Below are 22,748 nucleotides of genomic sequence, written 5' to 3'. Positions count from 1 at the left end.
CCCCTTTAATTTTTACCTTACCCTCATGATATATTGATATAACTAACACAAAGGATAAATAAAGTTAAATAAAAATCATAACTTGATACTTTTTCTCACTTGTACAGAAAATGGTCTTTAAAACGTTTATTTAGGGTCTAGAAACCGTTATATATGTTTCGTTGCAAAAGATGAAATATGATATTTAAAACGGTTTGTGTTATATCTAAACGGCAGTTAACACTTAACGATGACACTAAAATTTAAGACGGGCCTCTAACCGGCGTATATATTTGTAATTTACAACGTTAAAAAACCGTTGTATAGTAACTAAATACAATGGAACATTGACGTTGTTGAGAAATAATTACAACTGAAATTAACCGGTGTTTAAAACTTTTAACAACGGGCTAAAAAACTGTGTTAATACCCTTTTACAGCGAGCTCAAAACCGGTGTTTAAAAATATTTACAACCTATTGCAACGGGCCCAAAACCGGTGTTTATAGGTATTTACAACCATTACAACGGGTTGTGAACCGTTTTGTTTTCAATGATTAAATACAGCGGACTTATTATTTACAATGGGTACGTACAACCACAGTATTCATCCATCGGAATATGCATTTCAATATACATATTTCATTTACATACAAACCTAATATTGATATACACCAAATATAAAGCAGCTTTACAAAATCTTAAATTGATAAGAGAGAATGGGATTTATAAAAGTTCATCACCTATAATAAACAATGAGATAAAGTTATACCATAATTCATAAACTATAAAGTAATCAAAAATTATAATTAAATTACTTACCCATTCTGATTTTTTTTCTGGCGACTGCATGCATTACAATTAAACAGAATTGTTAACATGCAAAAAAAATAAAAAGAGATTAAAAGTCAATACTAAAATATATAGAAACTTGTTACCAAACATGAAATCCTAGTTTTACATATAATAGCTATATTGCTTGTCCCGTCAACAAAAACCATCTATTAAAATATTTTCTATATCAACTAATTATAATTTATAAAAACACATGTATATTAATTAGTATTTGTAGTTTATAAAAACTTGTGGAGATGTTTCATCATAATTCAAATCATGTACATTAAAAGAATATTAGTATTTGTAAATAAAGATATGGAGATGATTGAGAGTGCACCATAAGGACATGGAGAATTGATCAATGGTTGGGAAGGAGTTCCCCAATTTCCTACTTTTTTTTGAGTTCTCTTTTAAACATTACTCTCTCTCTCTCTCTCTCTCTCTTATATATATATATATATATATATGATTAGGATCATATGAAAACTATTTTGAAATTGAGAACTTTGAGAACCATTTTGGACTACAAAAAGAATTCTTTTTATAAAAAATAAAAAAAATTATAAAACAAAAAATACCCAAAAATAAAAAAGTAAAAAAACCAAAAATTTTATCTTTCATCCCGGTTTTATAAAAAAATTAAAAAAAAAATCAGTTTAGCAAAATTATACACATATATATAGTACTTATTTATTTAATTTTATACATGTTATTATTTATACACATATGTACAATTAAGATAAATTATGATGTACATATGTGTACATTATGTAAATCGATATTAAATACAAATATACATATGTGTATAATTAAGTTTTTTTTATTACATTTCTTTTAACCGGGATGAAAAATAAATTTTTTGGTTTTTTTACTTTTTAAAAATTTTCGTTTTTTTTTTAATTTTTTTAAAGGATTTTTTTGTGACTCGAAGTGGTTCTCAAAGTTCTCAATTTTCAAATGGTTCTTTTAGGATCCTCACCCTATATATATGAATGGGATTTAGAGAGAACTTCTCTTAAAAAGAGAACTAATAAAGAATTATTTTTAACTATTTTCAAAAAAATATTTTGTGATTTTTTTCCTTCCTCCTTATAAGATGATATTGTTAATAAAAAAAACTTGTCGGTGTATTGCACGCATATGTGCACTAATGCCTTATACAATAGTGTTTTATTGCATATAATACCACACAATTGCATTATACAATACACAATATTGAATATATGCAAATACAACATTAATAATTGTATGCAATACACGATGCACGATATCGATTTTTTTTATTTTGTATATAATATAACACTATTGCACATATACAATACAAACAAATGCATATATGCTAATCAACACTATTGGCACATATAAAAATACACACTAGTGCACGTATGCATTAAGAAAAAGTCGATGTATTGCATATATTCATTACAACGAGTTTTTTTTATTTATTTTTTATTTTTATATTTATTTTGTGGTGAAGAATAACAACATATAAGAAGGATGAAAAAAAAATTAAAATATTTTTTTAATTAAATTAAAAATACTTTATTATTTAGTTCTCTAGTTCTCTCTCTATAAAGGAGTTCTCTCTTGATCCTTTTCTTATATATATATATATAGGGGTGAGTTATTGTACAATAATGACTTATCGTACATTACGTACGCGACACTCCTGATCATTGATTTCAATTTCACGCGGTGGCAGTTTGGTAAATAACCCAAACAGTAGTTCGCGATCAAATTCATCGATTTAAAATCGATTCCGATCCAAATTCAGAACTCCTTAGTCTATCTCATCCAATTTCTAAACCCTAATCACAACTTACACTATCAAATCTCAAAAGTCAAAACCCAAAATTGAAATATAACGTCACTGAACATTAAAAATCTTCAAATTGATCAAAACTTGATGATTTAATCAATTGAATTGATGTGTAAGAGGCTTTAGAATCATCAATCGATTATGGAAATACAGATTAACACACTTAATTGAGCTCTGATTATGGTTCATGTTTAAACGTTCTACTCAAAGTTTAAACGTTCTGGCCAAAATAAACACCAAAATGATGTTTAATCAATCGAATTGATGTGTAGAAGTATTTAGATTCATCAATCAATTATGGAATTGCATAAATAACACACTCAATCGAGCTTTGATTAGGGTTCAAAATATTATGTTTAAACGTTCTGAAACAAAACTGAATACCTTTAAACGTTCTGACCAAAAAAGAACATCTTTAAACGTTCTAATACATTCAAAGAAGATCTGGGTGTTCAAAAAAATGAACATCTTTAAACATTCTAATACGTTCTAAGAAGTTCAGGTTGTTTAAAAAAGTTTAGAAGTTCTGATAAAGTTTAGAAGTTCTGGCTGTTCTGAACTTCTAAAACTAACAAAAAAAAATTAAAACACTTGTAAACATGAAATTGAACACTGAAATCACTTCAAATAATCTCATAATCATTAAACAATCGTCAATCGAACGTTAATTTGATCATTGATTCGATCATATGAACAAAATATGGAGCGTCTGCAACTAGGTTTATGCAAAACTCAAAATTGATTGATTGAAACTTCAAATTGATGATTAATTGGACCAATTTCATAGTTTAATTGATCAATTAGTTCAACAATTTCAATTTCAATTGGGCAATTTTATCAACTGAAATGTGAGCAACGATTGATGGTTATGTCTGAAGAAGATGGTGGTCGCGAAGGTGGACGGAACCGTTGAACGACGATGGTGAAGGTGGACGGAATCGATGGGAGAAGAGGTTGAAGGAGGCCGGCTCGCGTAATTGTGATTTTAGGATTATGATGGTTATTGAAGATGGACATTCCAGAATGTCGCGTACCTATTGTACAATAAAGGATTTTCGTATTCTATCTTTTATCTATCTTTATCTTTACTATATATAATACACCAAACAAGGGCAAATTAAGACACTAACTTTTTAAATAATTTACAACTTGTATGCATATGATACATCTCATAAAGCATCTAAGATAAGAGCAAACTTGTCTATTACAAAATATACTTAAATATAATTACAATATTTCCTCCTTTACTTAACTCAAGTTTTGTAAATTTATAAAATAGTTTCAGCTTTGGTCCATCATCTTTACTCATTAATTTCTTATAATTTCAATTTTAAACCAACTTCCCACCAATGTTTTTTAAACGACCATAACATTTTCGTACATTAATAGTTTTTTTTTTTAAATTACACCATAAAAAATGAGCATTCTATTGTCGTTAATTTGAGCATGGTATTGTTATATTTTTTTTCCAATTAAAAAATTTAACATGTAACCTATATATGTTTTCTTAATTCGGTTTTGACGGTTTTAAGTTAAACCATGAGCCAATTTGCCAGTAACATTTTGTTGTCGTTGAAGACCGAAACACACCATTGAAAATTTAATCTGAATCGTTACTAACAGTTTAGTTTCACGGATGGAGCTTTAATTATAAATTTACTGTCCGATCAGGTTTATATAATCGGTTTTCGGTGTAAACTGCAAACTAACTATTTGTTATAGTTTAAAAAATTAGAAACCCCTTTATCAAAAAAGGAAAAAACCAATCATGAAACCAAACCGATGATTAGTAATTTAAACGGTTTCAATGTTTCAAACTAACCATGAACATCTATAATTGTTACGTGATTATTAGAATTTAGTGTTACCCGCTGCATCCGCGGGCACCCGTCTAGTATATATATATATATATATATATATATATATATATATATATATATATATATATATATATATATATATATAGAAAAGAGTTCAAATAAGAATAAGGAGTTTCCTAAGAATAGTAAGAACCAACAAATTTTGACATGTGACATTACAAATGATGGTGAAAGAACAATTCTAAGAAACTATGTCGGTTATAATGATGAAAGAGTATTTCTAGGAAACTATGTCGGTTATTGGTAATTTTAAATCTCAACCATAGATTAACATGATCCAATGGCTATGATTTATTCCTAGTATTCCTAGGAAACTACTTGTTTTTAGGATAACCCTCTCATATATATATATATATATATATATATATATATATATATAGGGGATGGTTCAAGAGAGAAATGGTTTTATTGCAAGAAGTGTAAGAAGTAAATTATAACCCTTGATTATGTTTGATCTATGGTCTACAATTAACATGGCAATATTGTAATTTTTTGCTTCCTCATTTAAATGAATTTTAAGATAAAAGGGTATTTTCGCCAACATCATTTTTAATTGTCAAACATGACAAAAATAATCATCTTCACACACATAATAATCTCTGTCAAAATTCCATTCACAATCCAACTGGACATTTAATTAGTTTTGGTAATTATAATATCAAATTAATATCGTCAGCCATCTTGTCATTTCCTATTTCTTTTTTTTTCTTTGTTTCCTTTTTTCTTTATAAATATTTATAAACTATTTCTTTTTTCTTTATAAATATTTATAAACTATTAAAAGTTTGTGTAGATATATACTAATTTGGTTAGGATTAAATGTTAATTTTGGTGTAGGTTGTTAAAAGTTATTTTTGTGTAGGTTATTTTAAATATATATGGCTTTGGTTCTCAAAATACGTATAGATGTGTAGGTTGTTAAGATTTTGTGTAGGTATCTGTAAAAATTATGTAAGTTGTTAAAATTTTGTGTAAGTATATATTAATTTCATTCTCAAAGTACGTATAAGTTGTTAGAAATTTGTGTAGGTGCATGTTGATTGTGTAGAGATATTTTGTTTAATGGTTGTGTATGAGTATAATAACTTTGTATGAGTTCATATAGGTTGTGTAGGGATACATTTGTTGTGTAGGGACATGTTAATATGAGTATGTGTTGTACACGTTACAATATTTTAGCTACATATAAAGATGATGATCTTAAACAATTATTGTGTAGGTTGATTCAGATAAAGTGTGTGTGTTTTTTTATTAATTGAAATGCGATTTTTTTATATGTTTTTGTGGGAAGGGTAAAGAAATAATATTTATTCTTTAATTATAGTTCGTGATAATACGTAGGATGAATAAATAACACCGAGTCTTTAATTTTAAAGAAAAATAATTAAAAAATAAAATAATATAATGTATCTTACGAATAAAACAAAATATTTACTGGAATATTTTTGAATTAAATTAGCACACATATAAATTGATTAAAAAGAATGAATTAAAACTTTCAAGAAGTTAAAACTTACCAAAAGAAAATAACCTCATCTTTACCATTATGCCCCTTGATTTATTTAAAAGAAAAAAATAAAAGAGAATTTTTGTAGGGGTGGGTTAACGTACAATAATGGGTTATCGTACATTAGGTACGCGACATTCCAGAGCGTTTGATTAAAAAACGTGCGGTGGCAATTTCGTAAATAACCCAACAGTAGTTCGCGATCAAAATTCGTCAATTACAAATCAACTCTGATCCAAATTCGGAACTAGTCGCTCAATCTAATCCAATTTCTAAACTCTAATCATAGCTTAAAGTATGAAATCTCTAAAGTCAAAAACCAAATCAAAATTGAACATCGTCTTCAAAATTGATAAAAAATGATTATTTAAACAATCGAATTGATGTGTAGAAGTATTTAGATTCATCAATCGATTATGGAATTGCAGAAATAATGCACTCAATCGAGCTCTGATTAGGATTCAAAAATAGTATGTTTAAACGTTCTGAAACAAAACTGAAGACCTTTAAATGTTCTGACAAAAAAAAGCATCTTTAAAAGGCTCTAATACGTTCAATGAAATTCTGGGTGTTCAAAAAACAATGAACATCTTTAAACGTTCTAAGAAGTTCTGGGTGTTCAAAAAAGTTTAGAAGTTCTGAACTTCTAAAGATAACTTCTAAACTAACAAAAAAATTAAACACCTGTAACATGAAATTGAACACTCAAATCACTCCATATAATCTCGTAATCATCAAACAATTATCAATCGACCATCAATTTGATCATCGATTCGATCATATGAACAAAACTGAACATCTTTAAACGTTCTAATACGTTCAAGAAGGTTCTGACCAAAAAGAACATCTTTAAACATTCTGGAACAAAACATAACATCTTTAAACGTTCTAATACGTTCAAAGAAGTTCTGACCAAAAAAGAACATCTTTAAACGTTCTGATAAAAAATTGTGTACATCTAATGAGCAAAAGAATAATAATACATACATGTTTTCAGTGTATGCGTACCCTGTATTGTATAACTTGTACTGGTTCATGTAGAATTTGTTGTTTGGATGTGGAGAGGTGGCTCTTTTACTTTAGGTCAGTTACAGGTTGGTGGGTTGGTTTAACTTGTTAGACTGACACTGAGAATATGAGCTGCAACTTATGGGGCTAGATGTGCAAGTCTGCAACAATAATATTAGTTCTAACAAATTCTGTGCTGCAAGTCTGCAACCACATTAATACAACCGTTGTAATAATCAAAGTTAAACCGAAGTTTGAATTGAATATTGTTAATTAGAAAGATATGCAAAAATGAACATCTTTAAACGTTCTAATACGTTCAAAGAAGTTCAGAACTTTTAAACTAATAAAAAAGTCCAGAAACACTTATACGTTCAGACCTTTAAATGAACACCTTTAAACGTTCAGAAGTTCATATTTAAAATTAAACACCTGCAACATCAAAATTGAACACTGAAATCACTTCATATAATCTCGTAATCATCAAATAATTATCAATTGACCTTCAATTTGATCATCGATTCGATCATATGAACAAAAATATGGAGCGCCTGCAACTGGGTTTCTGCAAATGGCGTATTTCAATTCAAATTCAATTGAAGTGTGTGTCTGCAAATGACGCCGATTACGATGGTTGAATCGATGCAATGGTTAATTAGGATGGAAACGATTTTGAAATAATTTATAAATTTGCCACCGCGTGTTTTTTGAAATCTAGGACTGTGAGTATCGCGTACGTAATGTACGATAATCAGTTTTCGTATTCTATCCTTTATATATATATATATATATATATATATATATAGGGTAAGGATCCTAAGAGAACCCTTTGCAAATTGAGAACTTTGAGAACCATTTTGGACCACTAAAAACACCTTTAAAAAAATCATAAAACAAAAAATATTAAAAAATTTTAAAAAGTAAAAAAACCAAAATTCTTATATTTCATTCCGGTTTCAGTAAAAAAAATATAAAAAAATAAAAAAAAACAAAAAAAAACGTCATATTATACACATGTATAATTTTATTTAATCTTTAGTTACGTAATATACACATATGTACAATATCATTTATCTTAAATTATACACATGTGTACAAAAAAAACATGTAAATGTACATATATGTATATATTATACATATGTGTATATAATTTAGCTAAACCAAGAGTTTTTTTTTATGAAATTGGGATGATAAAATAAGAATTTTAGTTTTTTTACTTTTTTGATTTTTGTGTTTTTTTTTCTTTTATGATTTTTTTTATAGTTTTGGGTTTTTTGTGATCCAAAATGGTTCTCATAATTCTCAATTTTAAAAAGGTTTTCTCATGATCCTGATAATATATATATATATATATATATATATATATATATATATATATATATATATATAAAATATGTGGATCATGCAATTAAAATTTGTGCAGTCACCTTGGATTTGTTTATTCCTGTAAAGGTCTATCATGTTAACAATCTAAAATATTGGAGTTTGATGCATCAAGATTTATTAATAGTTGTAGAGATCTTTAAAATAATGTTGGGTGACGTGATGACAATAATTGGTCAAGAAGTCAAGATGTAATTAAAAAGAACCTCTAGATAAACAATTCCGACTTGTTCGAGACTAAACATTTGTTTATATTGTTTTACAACCCTTCAAGTGAAAATGAAAGCATTAAACAGCTATATAAATCTCTTTCAGAACACACTAAAAGACAAATTTTACAATTTATACTTTAGTCTATTATAGGTGTCAAAATATGCAAGTTGATATGGCCAAAACAGATATAGGTTGAAACATGTGTTACATGTATATATTAAAACGGGTCGAGTATGAATCATGTAGTCGACTCATTCCAAATTATTGGATATATAAGAACTATTGTGTCTAAATCCAACAAGTTAATGAAAAAAATTGACGATAAACCATTGCACGAAAATAACATGTTATCGCATTACCATAAATCAAGATTTTACAAACAAATTACATTAAAGAAAGAAGATTAACAAGAGACATCTAAAGCACTCATAACCAAACACTTAAGACTGACTCATAGGCCTGTTCATCCACCCTAAACAACCATCTAATAAAACCCTCTCGAAAGCAAGTGAAAGGGTAAAAAAAAGTTACAGAAAAAAATGCCCATCAGTTTGTGTCCATGAGATTGCTAGTATACAGCAAGAGGATAGTTATCATGGTCAAGTCAACCATGAAAAAAGTATGCCTCTTGCAAAATGAACCCCATAGTAAAACAAGGTCTTTTAAGGCATAAAAATGGTTCTAAAGGATGCAGAATCCCAGGCCCTTGGTTACCAAACCTTTAAAAAAAACGAAAATAATATAAAATATCACACAAATTGCTTAAGGGCCAAACGTAGATTCTTCATGAGATCCTTCATCGTCATCGTGAAATCTTTATCCATCTGCAAAAATATTTTTATGGGTATCAATTATTATTAAACTAAAACACAATCTATATAAACAATCAATAACCTTTTTATGTATAAAAATGTAGGCTTTTTACATGGACAATAACTGTTATATCAAGCATTTTATGGGTATCAATTATTTTCAACAAAAACACATTCTTTAAAAACAATCAATAATCTTTTTATCATAAGTGTTATATCAAAGAAAATTATGGGTGTCAATTATTTTGAACTAAAGCACAATCATTATAAACAATCGACAAACTTTTAGCATTAAAATTTTACCTGTGCAGTAATTGTTATATCAAGCGCGCAATTGGCAAAGGTCAAGGCAGTACTGTTGTTAACAGATAAATGAAGCTTCTCTATTTCGGTTAGAATCTTTTCAACAACGCCCGCCTTTTTCTCACAGTGAATTCTTATCAAGACATTGTTCCCGACAAATCTTGCCTCCATTTCAGGAAGTTGTTCATGAATTGGACCATCATCTGATGAAGAAGTTTGATCACCAATGTCAGCTGAAACATCATATCTTTTAACAAAAACTACTGATTCGGTGTTTGGTCTTTTCTTGATCTGCTCCTCAAGTGTCTTCACTTTCTCTTGGAGGGTTTTCATGTGCTTGATTGCATCTCCAAGAACAGAAGCCTTATCCATCTATTAATAATATCATACAACATATTAGATGTTATATATGATAGCAACGTACTAATACAATTATTATCAAAACAAGCTTATCCAGTAAAATCCCTCAAATATTTTCAAAAGAACAAATATATATATATATATATATATATATATATATATATATGAGTTATTGTACGATAATGACTTATCGTACACTACGTACGCGACACTGCTGGTCATTGATTTCAATTTCACGCAATGGCAGTTTGGTAAATAACCCAAACAATAGTTCGCGATCAAATTCATCGATTTAAAATCGATTCAGATCCAAATTCAGAACTCCTTAATCTATCTCATCCAATTTCTAAACTCTAATCACAACTTACAGTATGAAATCTCAAAAGTCAAAACCCAAAATTGAAAAAAACGTCACTGAACATTAAAAATCTTCAAATTGATCAAAAATTGATGATTTAATCAATCGAATTGATGAGTAAGAGGGTTTAGAATCATCAATCGATTATGAAAATACAGATTAACACACTTAATTGAGCTCTGATTAGGGTTTATGTTTAAACGTTCTGCTCAAAGTTTAAACGTTCTGACCAAAATAAACACCAAAATGATGATTTAATCAATCGAATTGATGTGTAGAAGCATTTAGATTCATCAATCAATTATGGAATTGCAGAAATAACGCACTCAATCGAGATCTGATTAGGGTTCAAAATATTATGTTTAAACGTTCTGAAACATAACTGAATACCTTTAAAAGTTCTGACCAAAAAAGAACATCTTTAAACGTTCTAATACATTCAACGAAGCACTGGGTGTTCAAAAACAAATGAACATCTTTAAACATTCTAATACATTCTAAGAAGTTCAGGTTGTTTAATAAAAAGTTTAGAAGTTCTGTGTGTTCAAAAAAGTCTAGAAGTTCTGATAAAAAGTTTAGAAGTTCTAAGAAGTTCTGGCTGTTTAGAAGTTCTAAGAAGTTTTCAGAAAGTTCTGTCTGTTTAGAAGTTCTAAAAAGTTCTGACTGTTCAAAACTTCTAAAACTAACAAAAAAAAAGAAATTAAACACATGTAAACATGAAATTGAACACTGAAATCACTTCATATAATCTCATAATCATCAATCGACTGTTAATTTGATCATTGATTCGACCATATGAACAAAATATGGAACGTCTGCAACTGGGTTTCTTCAAAAACTCAAAATTGATTTATTGAAACTTTAAATTGATGATTAACTGGACCAATTTCAAAGTTTAATTGATCAATTAGTTCAACAATTTCAATTTCAATTGGGCAATTTAATCAACTGACATGTGAGCAACGATCGATGGTTGTGTCGGAAGAAGATGGTGCTCGCGAAGGTGGATGGTGGACGGAATTGTTGAACGGCAATGGTGAAGGTGGATAGAATCGACGAGAGAAGAGGTTGAAAGAGGCCGGCTCGCGTAATTTAGTTATTGAAGATGGACGCTCCAGACACTCGCGTACCTATTTTACGATAAACAATTTTTGTATTCCATCCTTTACCTATATATATACATATATATATATATACATATATATATACATATATATATATATACATATATATATACATATATACATATATATATATATATATATATACATATATATATATATTAACCATTTAAGGGAATATTTTGACAAGTTACCTAGTAAAATCCCACAAATCTTTTCGAAAAGGAACAAAAGATTTATCTTGATTTTTCTTATATGTTGAATATAAATATTATGTATTTTAACTGCACTATAATTAAAGTTTTATTTGGTTTACACTTTATTTTGTAAATTTAAATTTTCAGAATTTATAAAAAAAAATCCAAAAAAAAGTACCTTTTTAAGGCCAGGAACAAGAGCAGATAGAGCAATGAACCTCTGGCTAAGTTTCTCTCTCCTCTTTCTCTCAGCTAAGATATGATCTTGAGCAGGAGAAAGTTTTGTGTTACTTTTAACACTACCATGATAATCTTGATTAAAATCTGGACTGTTTAGGTTACCAAACTGGAGATGAAAAGTGAATCCATGGCCAGGGGCGGACCCACATAGTGTGGATCGGGGTCCCGGGACACCAATGTTTTTAAAAAATTTATTAGAAGCGGTATATTAAATTTTTTGAGGACCCCATAAGATTTAATACTTGGAACCCATACTATTAATGTTGATGTGGTCTGGTGGAAAGTCACTTGTTTTATCTTTGAAAGGTCATGGGTTCAAGTCTTACAAGGCTCAGTTTTTGGTTTTTTGTGTTAATTTTTAGTGTTAATCAATCATTTGATTGCTAATGTTGCAATGATAACTTTGGAAACATTCAAACACCTCTAAAATACATATCATTGTTTTCAACTTTATGCATGGTTTTCTTTAGAAACATTCAAACACTTTAAAATATCAGTTTTATTTTTCACTAGTTTAAGTTAACGGTTTTCAACACATGCTTATGAAAGGGTGGATCTAGGTTCTATCTCAAAAATGTTTAAGAAAGGGAAAACAAAGTGTTTATGTGTCAACCCGACCCATTTTGACCCGTTCAGGTAGTGATGATTGAAAAGAAAGTTTTATTATGATATTGTTTTTTATTATGTTCTTCGCCTCGACCCGACCTGAACAACGACCGACCCGAAAAATTTGAACACCGAAAATATGGGACCCCATTGGCAAAAAATCCTGGGTCCGCCACTGTCCATGGCTAATCTTGGACGAAACGGTTATTTCTTCTTTCGCGGTCAAAAGAGTATTACCTTGATGAGATAGATTAGGATTCATCAAGGAATGATCAGAGGTTATGGATGAGTTCCATCTGCTTGTCTTGATCTGCTTAGTTGGTCTTGGAGAAGGGTCCATAACAGGTTTGTAATAATCAAACACACTTACATGATCACGACCCCGATCCATGTTATCTCCATGTGTTGCTTCTGACATTGATGTTGCATCTAGATGATGATCAAATGAGTTGACTGGAAACTGGAAGCTGAAAGAAGGATCTTCCATTGCTACCATCTCTGAGAACCCTCTGAAACTTGAAATCGCCATGCGGGTTGGACCGGTGTATAGAGGAATGATTAGAGACTAGAAGAAAAAGAACCCTGAAAAGATTGAAATAAGTACAGAAAGATTAGATCATGAAACCAGGTTATAGAATTTGGAGGATCACGTGAAACGCATGAGAATAGATGAAAGGGTTATATTCTCCCTAATGGCTTTGTCATGGAGTGATTCATTAAGCCATGTTTTATAGGTATAAATTTGGGTCATCTGCATGATTCTCTCTCTAGGGGTTGGCAATATGCCATAGACATAACTACTTGAACAAAAAAAAGGTTAATTAATTCATGGTGGATGATTAAAATCTGTTTAATTATTTTGGAACCAGCATAGAGAGACCTGAATAATTTAGTTGTACGAAGTGCTTTTAATGTGATACGTAAATATTGGTTTTGATGTGAAGATGTATATTAAAAAAGTTATGCAATAATTAAGTGAGGTTAAAGAATTTTTAAATGAAATGATTGGTGATGAACTGGGATTTAGACTTTTTATCAACTAATTACAACCCGTGAAGACTCAGCCCCTTTGAATTTTAAATTGTCTCTTAAAACGTGTGTAAATTATTATTATCAAATATTAAAGTCTTGTAAGTTATAACATCTAGATATGAATATCTTGAAAATCAAGGAAAATGACCAAGAGGTATGCAACTCTTATTGTTGATTTTGGAAAAAGAAATAATTATAAGTTTACACCTAAAAATCTATTTATTTAAGGATGCGGATATTTTAGGTTTGATTTTCTTTAGATTTTTTATTTATGATAAATCTAGGTGAGTGAAATTTTATTCTTTGAAAGTTGTCTTTTCTGAATGGTTTTGTCTAATATTAAACATAATTAATTGTTATTATATTAGGTGTCAACCTTTTTAGGAAAGTGGCATGATTGTTATTATTATTTTCCCTTTTTCGAATCATAATATGTAAGCTCATTTGTATACTTTTTAAGTGTCAAAACTAAAATCAAGTCATATGTGTTTGACAAAAGGGATTTAAATTGGTGTATCAAAACTTATTTCGACACAATGCGTCAAACATATAAAGTTAGAAGTACCATCGTAAATGGCTGTGTCATCAAAAAGGTATATGCTCAACCACATTACAATTGTACATTAAACTTGAAAATACGAATTGTAAAGGTTCTTGCATATGCAAGTGTGTTGCTTTGAGCCTCGCAGTTGTGAGGCGACTGGTCGCTTGACCCCACTACCTAAACGGCTACTGAGATAACCGCAAGTTGGACGTCCTTTTTTGATGTTTCTTTTAACTTTAACGTTCGCTTGTAAATGGTTTGATATATTGTGTAATCATCCATGTATGACGTCTTGCTATATCAATGTTGCTTTTTAAACAATATATCAAGATTCACATCAAATTACAGAATAAATTTGAAGATCTTATAATACTTTAAAATGGAATGTACAAAATATTTTGAGATTAAAGATTAAGTTACAAAATACTTTTAAAAAATTTATATAAAAAACCAACTGTGTAACTACTTTTATTGTGTTTTACTCTTTTGATCCTTTACTTAATTCAAGGTTAGTTTCGAAAGAGAGCTACTTAAGATTCAAGAATCAATCTCAATTGAGAAACAAAGATAAATAGGGGGGAAAGTCATGTGGTGCCATGTTTTTTGTAACTAACTCTAAGATCGTGTATCATGAATTGGTTAATAAACTATGTTACAAAATACTCATCGGTGGCAATATTAAATATATGAATCACTAGTAGTATAGTGTATACATCAGTGAGCGAATACAGTACTATACCGATGTATACACTAGTTATATTGCTAATGAATACATCATATATATGTAGCTGACTTGCATATTAGTCTCTATACTTACATATCTTGAAACCTTAGCATATTTAATGGTGATTGACTTTATAGTTCAGAAAATTCATATTTACTGTATTTATGAGTGAGACAAAAAACATAGTTTGGTGCATTGATTAGGTAATATGTGGCTGTGTAACATACTAACATGCATGTTTTGATGTAATCATCGGTGATTAACCTGTATTTCCTATTGTTACTTGATTAATGTATACATGGTATGCCTTGCTTATAGGATTATCATTTAGTGTGTTCACTTGTGAATATCTTATATGTAGAATATTCCTATTTTTGGCGTCCTCTGCATACTCAACATTTGTTTGAGATATATGATGATCAATGAAATTTTTTTGGTCATAGTTTACCAAGAAGATGACTTGATATTATTACCTTTTTCAAATGACAAAAATATTTATTGTTTCCTTAACAAAATATTTATTTTAGTTATAAAGGTCCACAGGCTGTCCCATGCATGTGGAGCAGAATTTTTTTCTAAACTATGAAATTGACCTCCACATTTATCGGACATGTGTTTTTGTCTTATTCATTTTACTTTTTTGAAACACAAAATAACTTTCTTATATTTAATTAGGGGCAAATCGCATATATAAAGTAGAAGTAATTTATACGAGTTTTTTTATGACGAGGACATTTGAAAGAAAGTTTATAAGGTCTCATGATCAAATTTTATTTTAACCAAGTTTTATCGTAATGAATATTCGGGCAGTTAGCGGGTTTTTCCTGGAATAAGAAATGGTGGTCGCTTGGGCTACCAGCACCGTTTACGATCGTGAACGTACGTGGTAGCCTTTTGATATTGTACGTGTTACCCTTAATAGCTGAATTTTATTCGTTAGTCGTTCTAAAAAAATTATACGAGGTTTTAATTTGTAGAAAGTCATAAATAGATTTTTAATTTTATTGCTAAACTTTTATGGTTATATTATCAATATCTATAGCAAATAAATATTGATAACTAATAATATAACTACAAAAGTATAGCATATAAAATTATAAATCTATTTATGATTAAAGTTTGAGATTTTATGTCTTTGGGATTAAAAACTGATTTAAGGGGGTTTTTCATATATAATGTTGAGTTTTCTCTTTGATGGTGTTTGTGGTTGACTTAAGTCTGAAGTGTCAAATTCAATATAGATGGTTGGCATTTAGAGGCGAAACCAGAAATTTTCGTTAGGGTGGACATAAAATTGATTGGGTAAACTAAATGGATCGAGTTAAAGAGAACAAGGCCGACCAACCATTATGGAGGCCCGAGACATAATGAACTTTCAGGATACATGAGAGGGTAAATTGGTCTTGTGACATTCGTCAATTTTGGGTCCTATTTGTATTCGTTTTTGTATTCATTTATCATGTAAACCAACCCGTTTGTAAACCGAACTCTTCAATATAATCAAAATGATGGATTTTATGTTGCAATATTGTTTTATACTTGTCGAGCCTCAAAAACATCCTTTTCAGTCCTTAAAATGCCTTAAAAACGCTTAAAAACAACTCTAGGGGCCAAAACTGCCATTTTAGCAAAGTTTGAAAAAGTTGGCCGCCCACCCCATCGTGATACGCGATGGGTGTGGCCTTGACCATGTCGCGTATCGCGACTGCCTTCAGACAAGCAGTTGGTTTGTTTGTTGTTTGTGCAATACATCCTATTATCCAATCCGAATTTTTACACATTAGACCTCATGCTTGGCCCTTTCAATCTTATCATATTTTTACCCACCCTCATGCTTCATTAATCCCTGCTCATACTTCATCTTCTCTCTCAAATTTAAAAGTTTTAAAGGTTGTTTTCATTGTTCTTGGAAATTTGACTTTCAAAAGTCAAACTGATCATGGTCTTTCATTTTAATCAACTTGTTAGCTCTTATTAATACTTGAGATTGTTACACAACATATATATATATATATATATATATATATATATATATATATATATATAATATACACCCCTTGTTACCTTTGGTGGTCACTTCCTCGGTCTCGGTCGGTGGAGTGTCAGGCCTCGTAAAGAAAGGCTACATGGATGACTCACGTGGTCCTTGATATATATAATTATATAAATTGTTTGTGCTTACTAACCATGTTTAAATACTGCTCATTTTAGTTTCTATATCATATTTATGAAGTTTTATGGTTATGGGTTTGTAGAGACTAACCTCGGTTTAACCGTAAATAGCTCTAAACCGTAAACCGAACTTTGTATACTAGTTTTGTTAAATAATTGTATAAACATGCTTTATGTTAGATTTAAGTATCTAAAATCATTTTTATGAGTTCCATGGTTATGGGTTTGTAGAATCTAACCTCGGTCTTAACCTGAAACAAGATCCGAACCGAAAACCGAACTTTCGTTTAAAGACTTTATTGTTGACTTTTTGGTTGTAAAACTTAAGTATCATCATTTATGAATTATTATACAAGTTATTTGATGTTTGGGCATGTAGTAACCATTCTTGATCTTATTCCAAGATGGAAACCGAACCAAAATGAACTAAACCGATTTCACTCGCTTAAGACACACAAGTATGTTTCTAGCTATCAAGACTTGTATATTTCTTTAAAAATACTTTATAAACTGATTTTAATTATTTTCTTAAAGTACTTGGAATGTTGAATCCAACTTGGTCTTATAACAAAGTTTGGACCAACGAAACCGAACACCCGCTTAACGGACGTTGTTAGTTCTAAAACAATAGAACTACGTACTTGGTTAAGTCTTATTAAATTTTATTGAGTTATCTCATAACATTTATTATTTTGGAAAGTTGACTTTGGGTTTAACCAATTACCAAGACCCGAACCAATAACCCGAACACTCGCTAAAACCTGTTTTAGTATCTATATTATAAAGGGATTTGCACTCTTGCATTTTTACCCATCTTATTACTTAACATAGGTTGAGTAAATATTAAGGGTTAGATACTTTAACCCGGTTTCGAGCAAACTTATACTTTAAAGGACTACTAATATAATTTCTTAAATATTTACATCTTAAACCTTAAACTTTAATTGTTTGTATTTCTTATCATTTATTTTATTTAAAGACTTCCTAGATAACCTTTCTAATATAAGACTTCCTTTCATCTAGGCTTTGCTCGATAAACCACATCCTTCCGGTTACTTGCCATTTTACCGATTAAGTTCGTTACTTGAACGTGAGTACTTTTCATTCCCTGTTTTCCATCTTTCATTTTGGGGGTGATATTGCGTACCTATTCAAACTAAATGTTTTATACTTGAGTCTTAAACCACAAACTTTATTGTATACTTTACTTAAATAAATGCTCGATTTGGTGTTATATGCTTACATGCTTAAATGCTAATGTGTTACCGCTTTTGGTTGGTTGATTCATAAATCCGAGTATCATTGGCATCCCCTTATAGAAAGGTGTCGTTAATGTATTCTTATTAATTATTTCATATAAATCCGAGTCTATTTGGCATCCCCTTATAGCAAGGTGTCGTTAATGTATTCTTATTAACGATTTCATTATCTAAATTGTTGCTATTATTTATTGTTTTGTATAAAAGTTGTGGAATTTTCTATTATATAATTATTGTTCAAAACTATGAAATTGCTCACCAACCTTTGTGTTTACAAATTCTATTTTATGAAATGTTACAAGTTTGAATTTAGGTTGACTCGAGAACTTGAAGAAAAACGTTGTCAAGACTATTAGGATATTAGCAAAACGAACAATATATTATTTGCTATGTTTGAATCCGGTTATTGTGTGAACAAGTTATGTGACATTTTATGAATTTATGAATTTAAATGAGTTGCTTAAAATTGTCACTTTAATAGTGTCTTGTATTCTTGTGCAATCTGTTGCACCCCGGCATGTTCCGCCGCCTTTGGTCGGGGTGTGACAGATTTGTATCAGAGCCATGACTATAGGATAGGTGGTTAGACGTAACGACCTAGTATAGTTTATGCTTTAGGATCCTTTTGCGTGTTGCTTATACGTGTTTACTCTACTCGATTGTTCATTACACTTAATTATTTATATACTTATTTATTTCAACAAAATTATAAATGTGCACATACACACACTTTCATAGTAATTCAATGTATCCTTACCTTAAAACGCAAAAACATAGATTTTTATGATGTTTTATGGATTACAAGCTTAACTTGGATCCCGTTATTTCAAATCTCCTTAAAGCTCGGTTCCATAATATTTGCCGCGATGACCATAGGGAGTTGAACACTTGGAAACGACCTTTTGACAAAAAGATTCCAAGAATCGAAGGTGATATACTTACCTGGGAAGGTTGGATCTAAGTGTTTACTTCTAGGCCAAACGACTTATATTATATGAAACGATGACTTTAAGTAGTCGAATGCGAGTGTTCCGGTCGCCATCCAAATTTTTGGTGTTGAAACAATAAAACTACGGTGATACATGGACTAGTGTTTTGACATGACGTTGTATCCCGATTTAATATTTTATTATCGCTATTTGAGTCGAAAACATGAAAAAGACGCGGTGATACGTGCACATGTTTAGACTCCAACATGGTATTTTATAAACTAAATTTTAGTGTCGGAATATCAAATCATGGTGGTTCATGTGCAATTTCCCGAATCTACAAATCTCAAAATTTTCAAGATTCAACCTCTTAAAATCATTTACGTTTTGTTTACGAATTGTTATTTATATACAAAGTTTTATATTTTTTTACATTAACATCTTCTCCTCACTAACTCTAGAATTCAAAATCAAACTTAAAATTTTATTTTATTTTTGTACACCCTCATATTCATTTCCATTTACCTCAAACTTATTTCATTTCTTTATAATTTATAGAATGTCTCCAATAAGACGCCAACCGCGCAAGAACTCCAACTAACGCATGGCTGTTTTTGTCGTCAAACAAATGGCCGCAGTGATTCCCGAACTTTTAACCCAAATACAAGCTACTCAACCCGTTGTTGCACCCGTTGAACCCAAACCCACATCCTACTGTTATAAACAATTTACCAATGCTAACCCAACCGAGTTCCTTGACACAAACTGTGCGACTACCTTGTTGCAATTGTTTGAAAAGATGGAGAGTGTGTTTCGACAAAGCGAGGGCCCCGATGCGAAAAAGACAAATTTCGCTTCGATCATGTTTAAGAAAACTGATGTGGGGGTAGTGTTATGCACCTTCAAGGGACGGAAAAGGCTAAGCCGCTTCCATGGTCCTAACTCAAAGAACCCATGATGAAAAATTTTTGTCCCAAAAATGAGCTTTAAAAGCTCGAAGAGGAATTCCGGAACTTGAAGCAAGAAAGTGGTGATAACACCGCCTAATCGCCCTGTTTTCATGAATTGAGCATCCTCGTCCCTCATTTGGTTACCCCGTCTGAATGAGAACTTGAGAAATGCATTGGGGGTTTACCTATTCAAATTCGGGACTCAGTAATGAGTAGCAAACCCGCGAACCTTAAGGACGCTATTACTCTAGCCGGTGCACTATTCAAGAACCATGTCAAGGAGGGTACTCTAACCATCAAGAACAAAGGTGATACAAGCAAAACCGAACCTGCACCACAAGCCAAAGTTGACCCACCACCTCAAGCCATCAACTACTCAAACTCTTCCCGCCACAACAACAAAACGAAACCCAAAACCAATTACCAAAACTATGCCGTTACCCAACCACAATCTCAACAACAATCCCAAGCTCCTCCTCAAAATCGAAAACCCTATACCGGTACCTTCCCACTATGAAACAATTGTAAACTTCACCACCCGTCACACTTGCCTTGTCGCCATTGCACTCTTTGCAACCTTTTCGATCATCTAAACACCTCATGCCGATCCGCACAACGTACTCAACCCAATCAACCAAGAACCACTCCCCAAAATTACCAAAACCGTTTTGCACCATAACCATAAAACCCTCCTCAACAACCCCGAGCTTGCTTTAAATGTGGCGATCCCAACCATTTCCGCAACAATTGCCCTCGCCTTGCTTATGCTAACCAAGCCCAAACCTTAGCCGTACCTTACTATCAAACCCAAGCCCGCCAAGTCCAAACCTACCAACCTCAACTTCCCCCAACTAAATGCACCAAACATCCAACCCATACAAGACATCCAAGCACCACCTCCTCCTCCCCCTCAAGTACCTCAAGGAAACCCCGGTAATCGAGGATGAGACTTTATGATGAATTCTAATCAAGCTCAAGTGGCAAACGATGTTGTGAACGGTATGTTTTTAGGGAACCAACATTTGGCTTCTATTTTATTTGATACGGGTGCCGATAGAAGTTTTATTTCTTTAAAATTTGAGTCTAAACTTGCTGTTTCTCGAACCAAGCTTTATCGACCGTTTTCCGTTGAAGTCGCCATTGGGAATTCCACCACCATCAACTCTGTCGTCCGCTATTGTAATCTCATTCTCTATAATCATAAATTCTCCATTGATCTCATCCCGATGCAAATGGGAAGTTTGGATGTCATAGTAGGCATGGTTTGGTTATCTTTGCACTGTGACGTAGTCGTTTGCTTCGATAAATTCATTCGAATTCCGCTCGTCAATGGTAAAGTTCTAAAAGTCTTCGGCAAAGCAACTTCTAGAAGGCTAAATCTCATGTCGTGCTCTCAATCGCAAAAATACTTATGCCAAAGGTATGTTCCATTCCTAGCTCATGCGGTGGTAAAAGATAAAAAGGAAAGAACAATCCAAGATATCTCCATTTTTTGTGATTTCCTCGACGCCTTTCCCGATGATGTCACCGGTCTTCCACCTGTTCGTCCGGTTGAATTTCGAATCGATCTTGTGCCTGGTGCAATGCCCGTGGCCAAGGCTCCTTATTGTTTAGCCCCGTCGGAAATGCAAGAATTGTCAAACCAACTCGACGAACTTTCCGATAAAGGCTTCATTCGTCCAAGCTCTTCTCCTTGGGGCACTTCTGTCCTCTTCGTGAAAAAGAAAGATGTTTTGTTTCGCATGTGCATCGATTATCGAGAACTTAAGAAACTCACTATTAAAAATCGTTATCATTTTCCACGAATCGACGATCTCTTCGACCAACTTCAAGGCACAACGTGTTTCTCAAAAATTGATCTTCGATCGGGTTATCATCAAATGCGTGTTCGCGAAGAAGACATTCCAAAAACCGCTTTCCGTACTCGATATGGACATTTCGAATTTTTTGTCATGCCCTTCGGGTTAAGAATGCACCCGCGGTGTTTATGGATCCCATGAACCTCGTTTGCAAACCATTCATTGATAATTCGTTATTGTCTTTATTGATGACATCCTTATCTTTTCCAAGACCAAAGCCAAACATGAACATCATTTGCGTTCCATTCTCAAGCTCCTTAGAAACGAACGACTCTACGCCAAATTCTCCAAGTGTGAGTTTTGGCTAGAGGAAGTTCATTTTTTGGGAAATATCGTAAACGACAAAGGTATTCATGTTGATCCTGCTAAAATTGAGGCCGTTAAGGATTGGAAAACTCCAACGACTCCCACGGAAATTCGATCCTTCCTCGGTTTGGCCGGATATTATCGGTGATTCATTCGAAACTTTTACAAAATCTCTTTACCCCTCACCTCCCTCACTCATAAAGGAAAACCATTTGATTGAGGATCAAAACAAGAAGAAGCCTTTCTTACTCTCAAGGACATGCTTTGCAATGCTCCCGTTCTAACCCTTCCCGATGGAAACGACGATTTTGTTGTATTTTGCGATGCATCTCATCAAGGTCTTGGTTGTGT

General features: G+C 31.5%; 1 protein-coding gene across 1 annotated transcript; it reads right to left on the bottom strand.

Annotated features, from left to right (window-relative positions):
• Nucleotides 1-9,292: 9,292 nt before the first annotated feature.
• Nucleotides 9,293-13,159, bottom strand: LOC143630000 (transcription factor bHLH18-like). The gene is made up of 4 exons (XM_077099124.1): nucleotides 12,788-13,159; nucleotides 11,955-12,133; nucleotides 9,741-10,112; nucleotides 9,293-9,449 (listed from the first exon to the last, which is right to left on the bottom strand). Exons 1-4 carry the CDS (start codon nucleotides 13,149-13,151, stop codon nucleotides 9,375-9,377), a joined length of 990 nt encoding a protein of 329 aa, XP_076955239.1. The 5' UTR covers nucleotides 13,152-13,159; the 3' UTR covers nucleotides 9,293-9,374.
• Between the last annotated feature and the right edge of the window lie 9,589 nt (nucleotides 13,160-22,748).

This window comes from Bidens hawaiensis, unplaced genomic scaffold, assembly GCF_021521415.1.
Source record: "Bidens hawaiensis isolate Kalapana, Puna unplaced genomic scaffold, B.hawaiensis_p1.1 tig00005502_1, whole genome shotgun sequence".
Classification (NCBI taxonomy): Eukaryota; Viridiplantae; Streptophyta; class Magnoliopsida; order Asterales; family Asteraceae; genus Bidens; species Bidens hawaiensis.
This window is presented reverse-complemented; position numbering and strand designations above follow the sequence as displayed.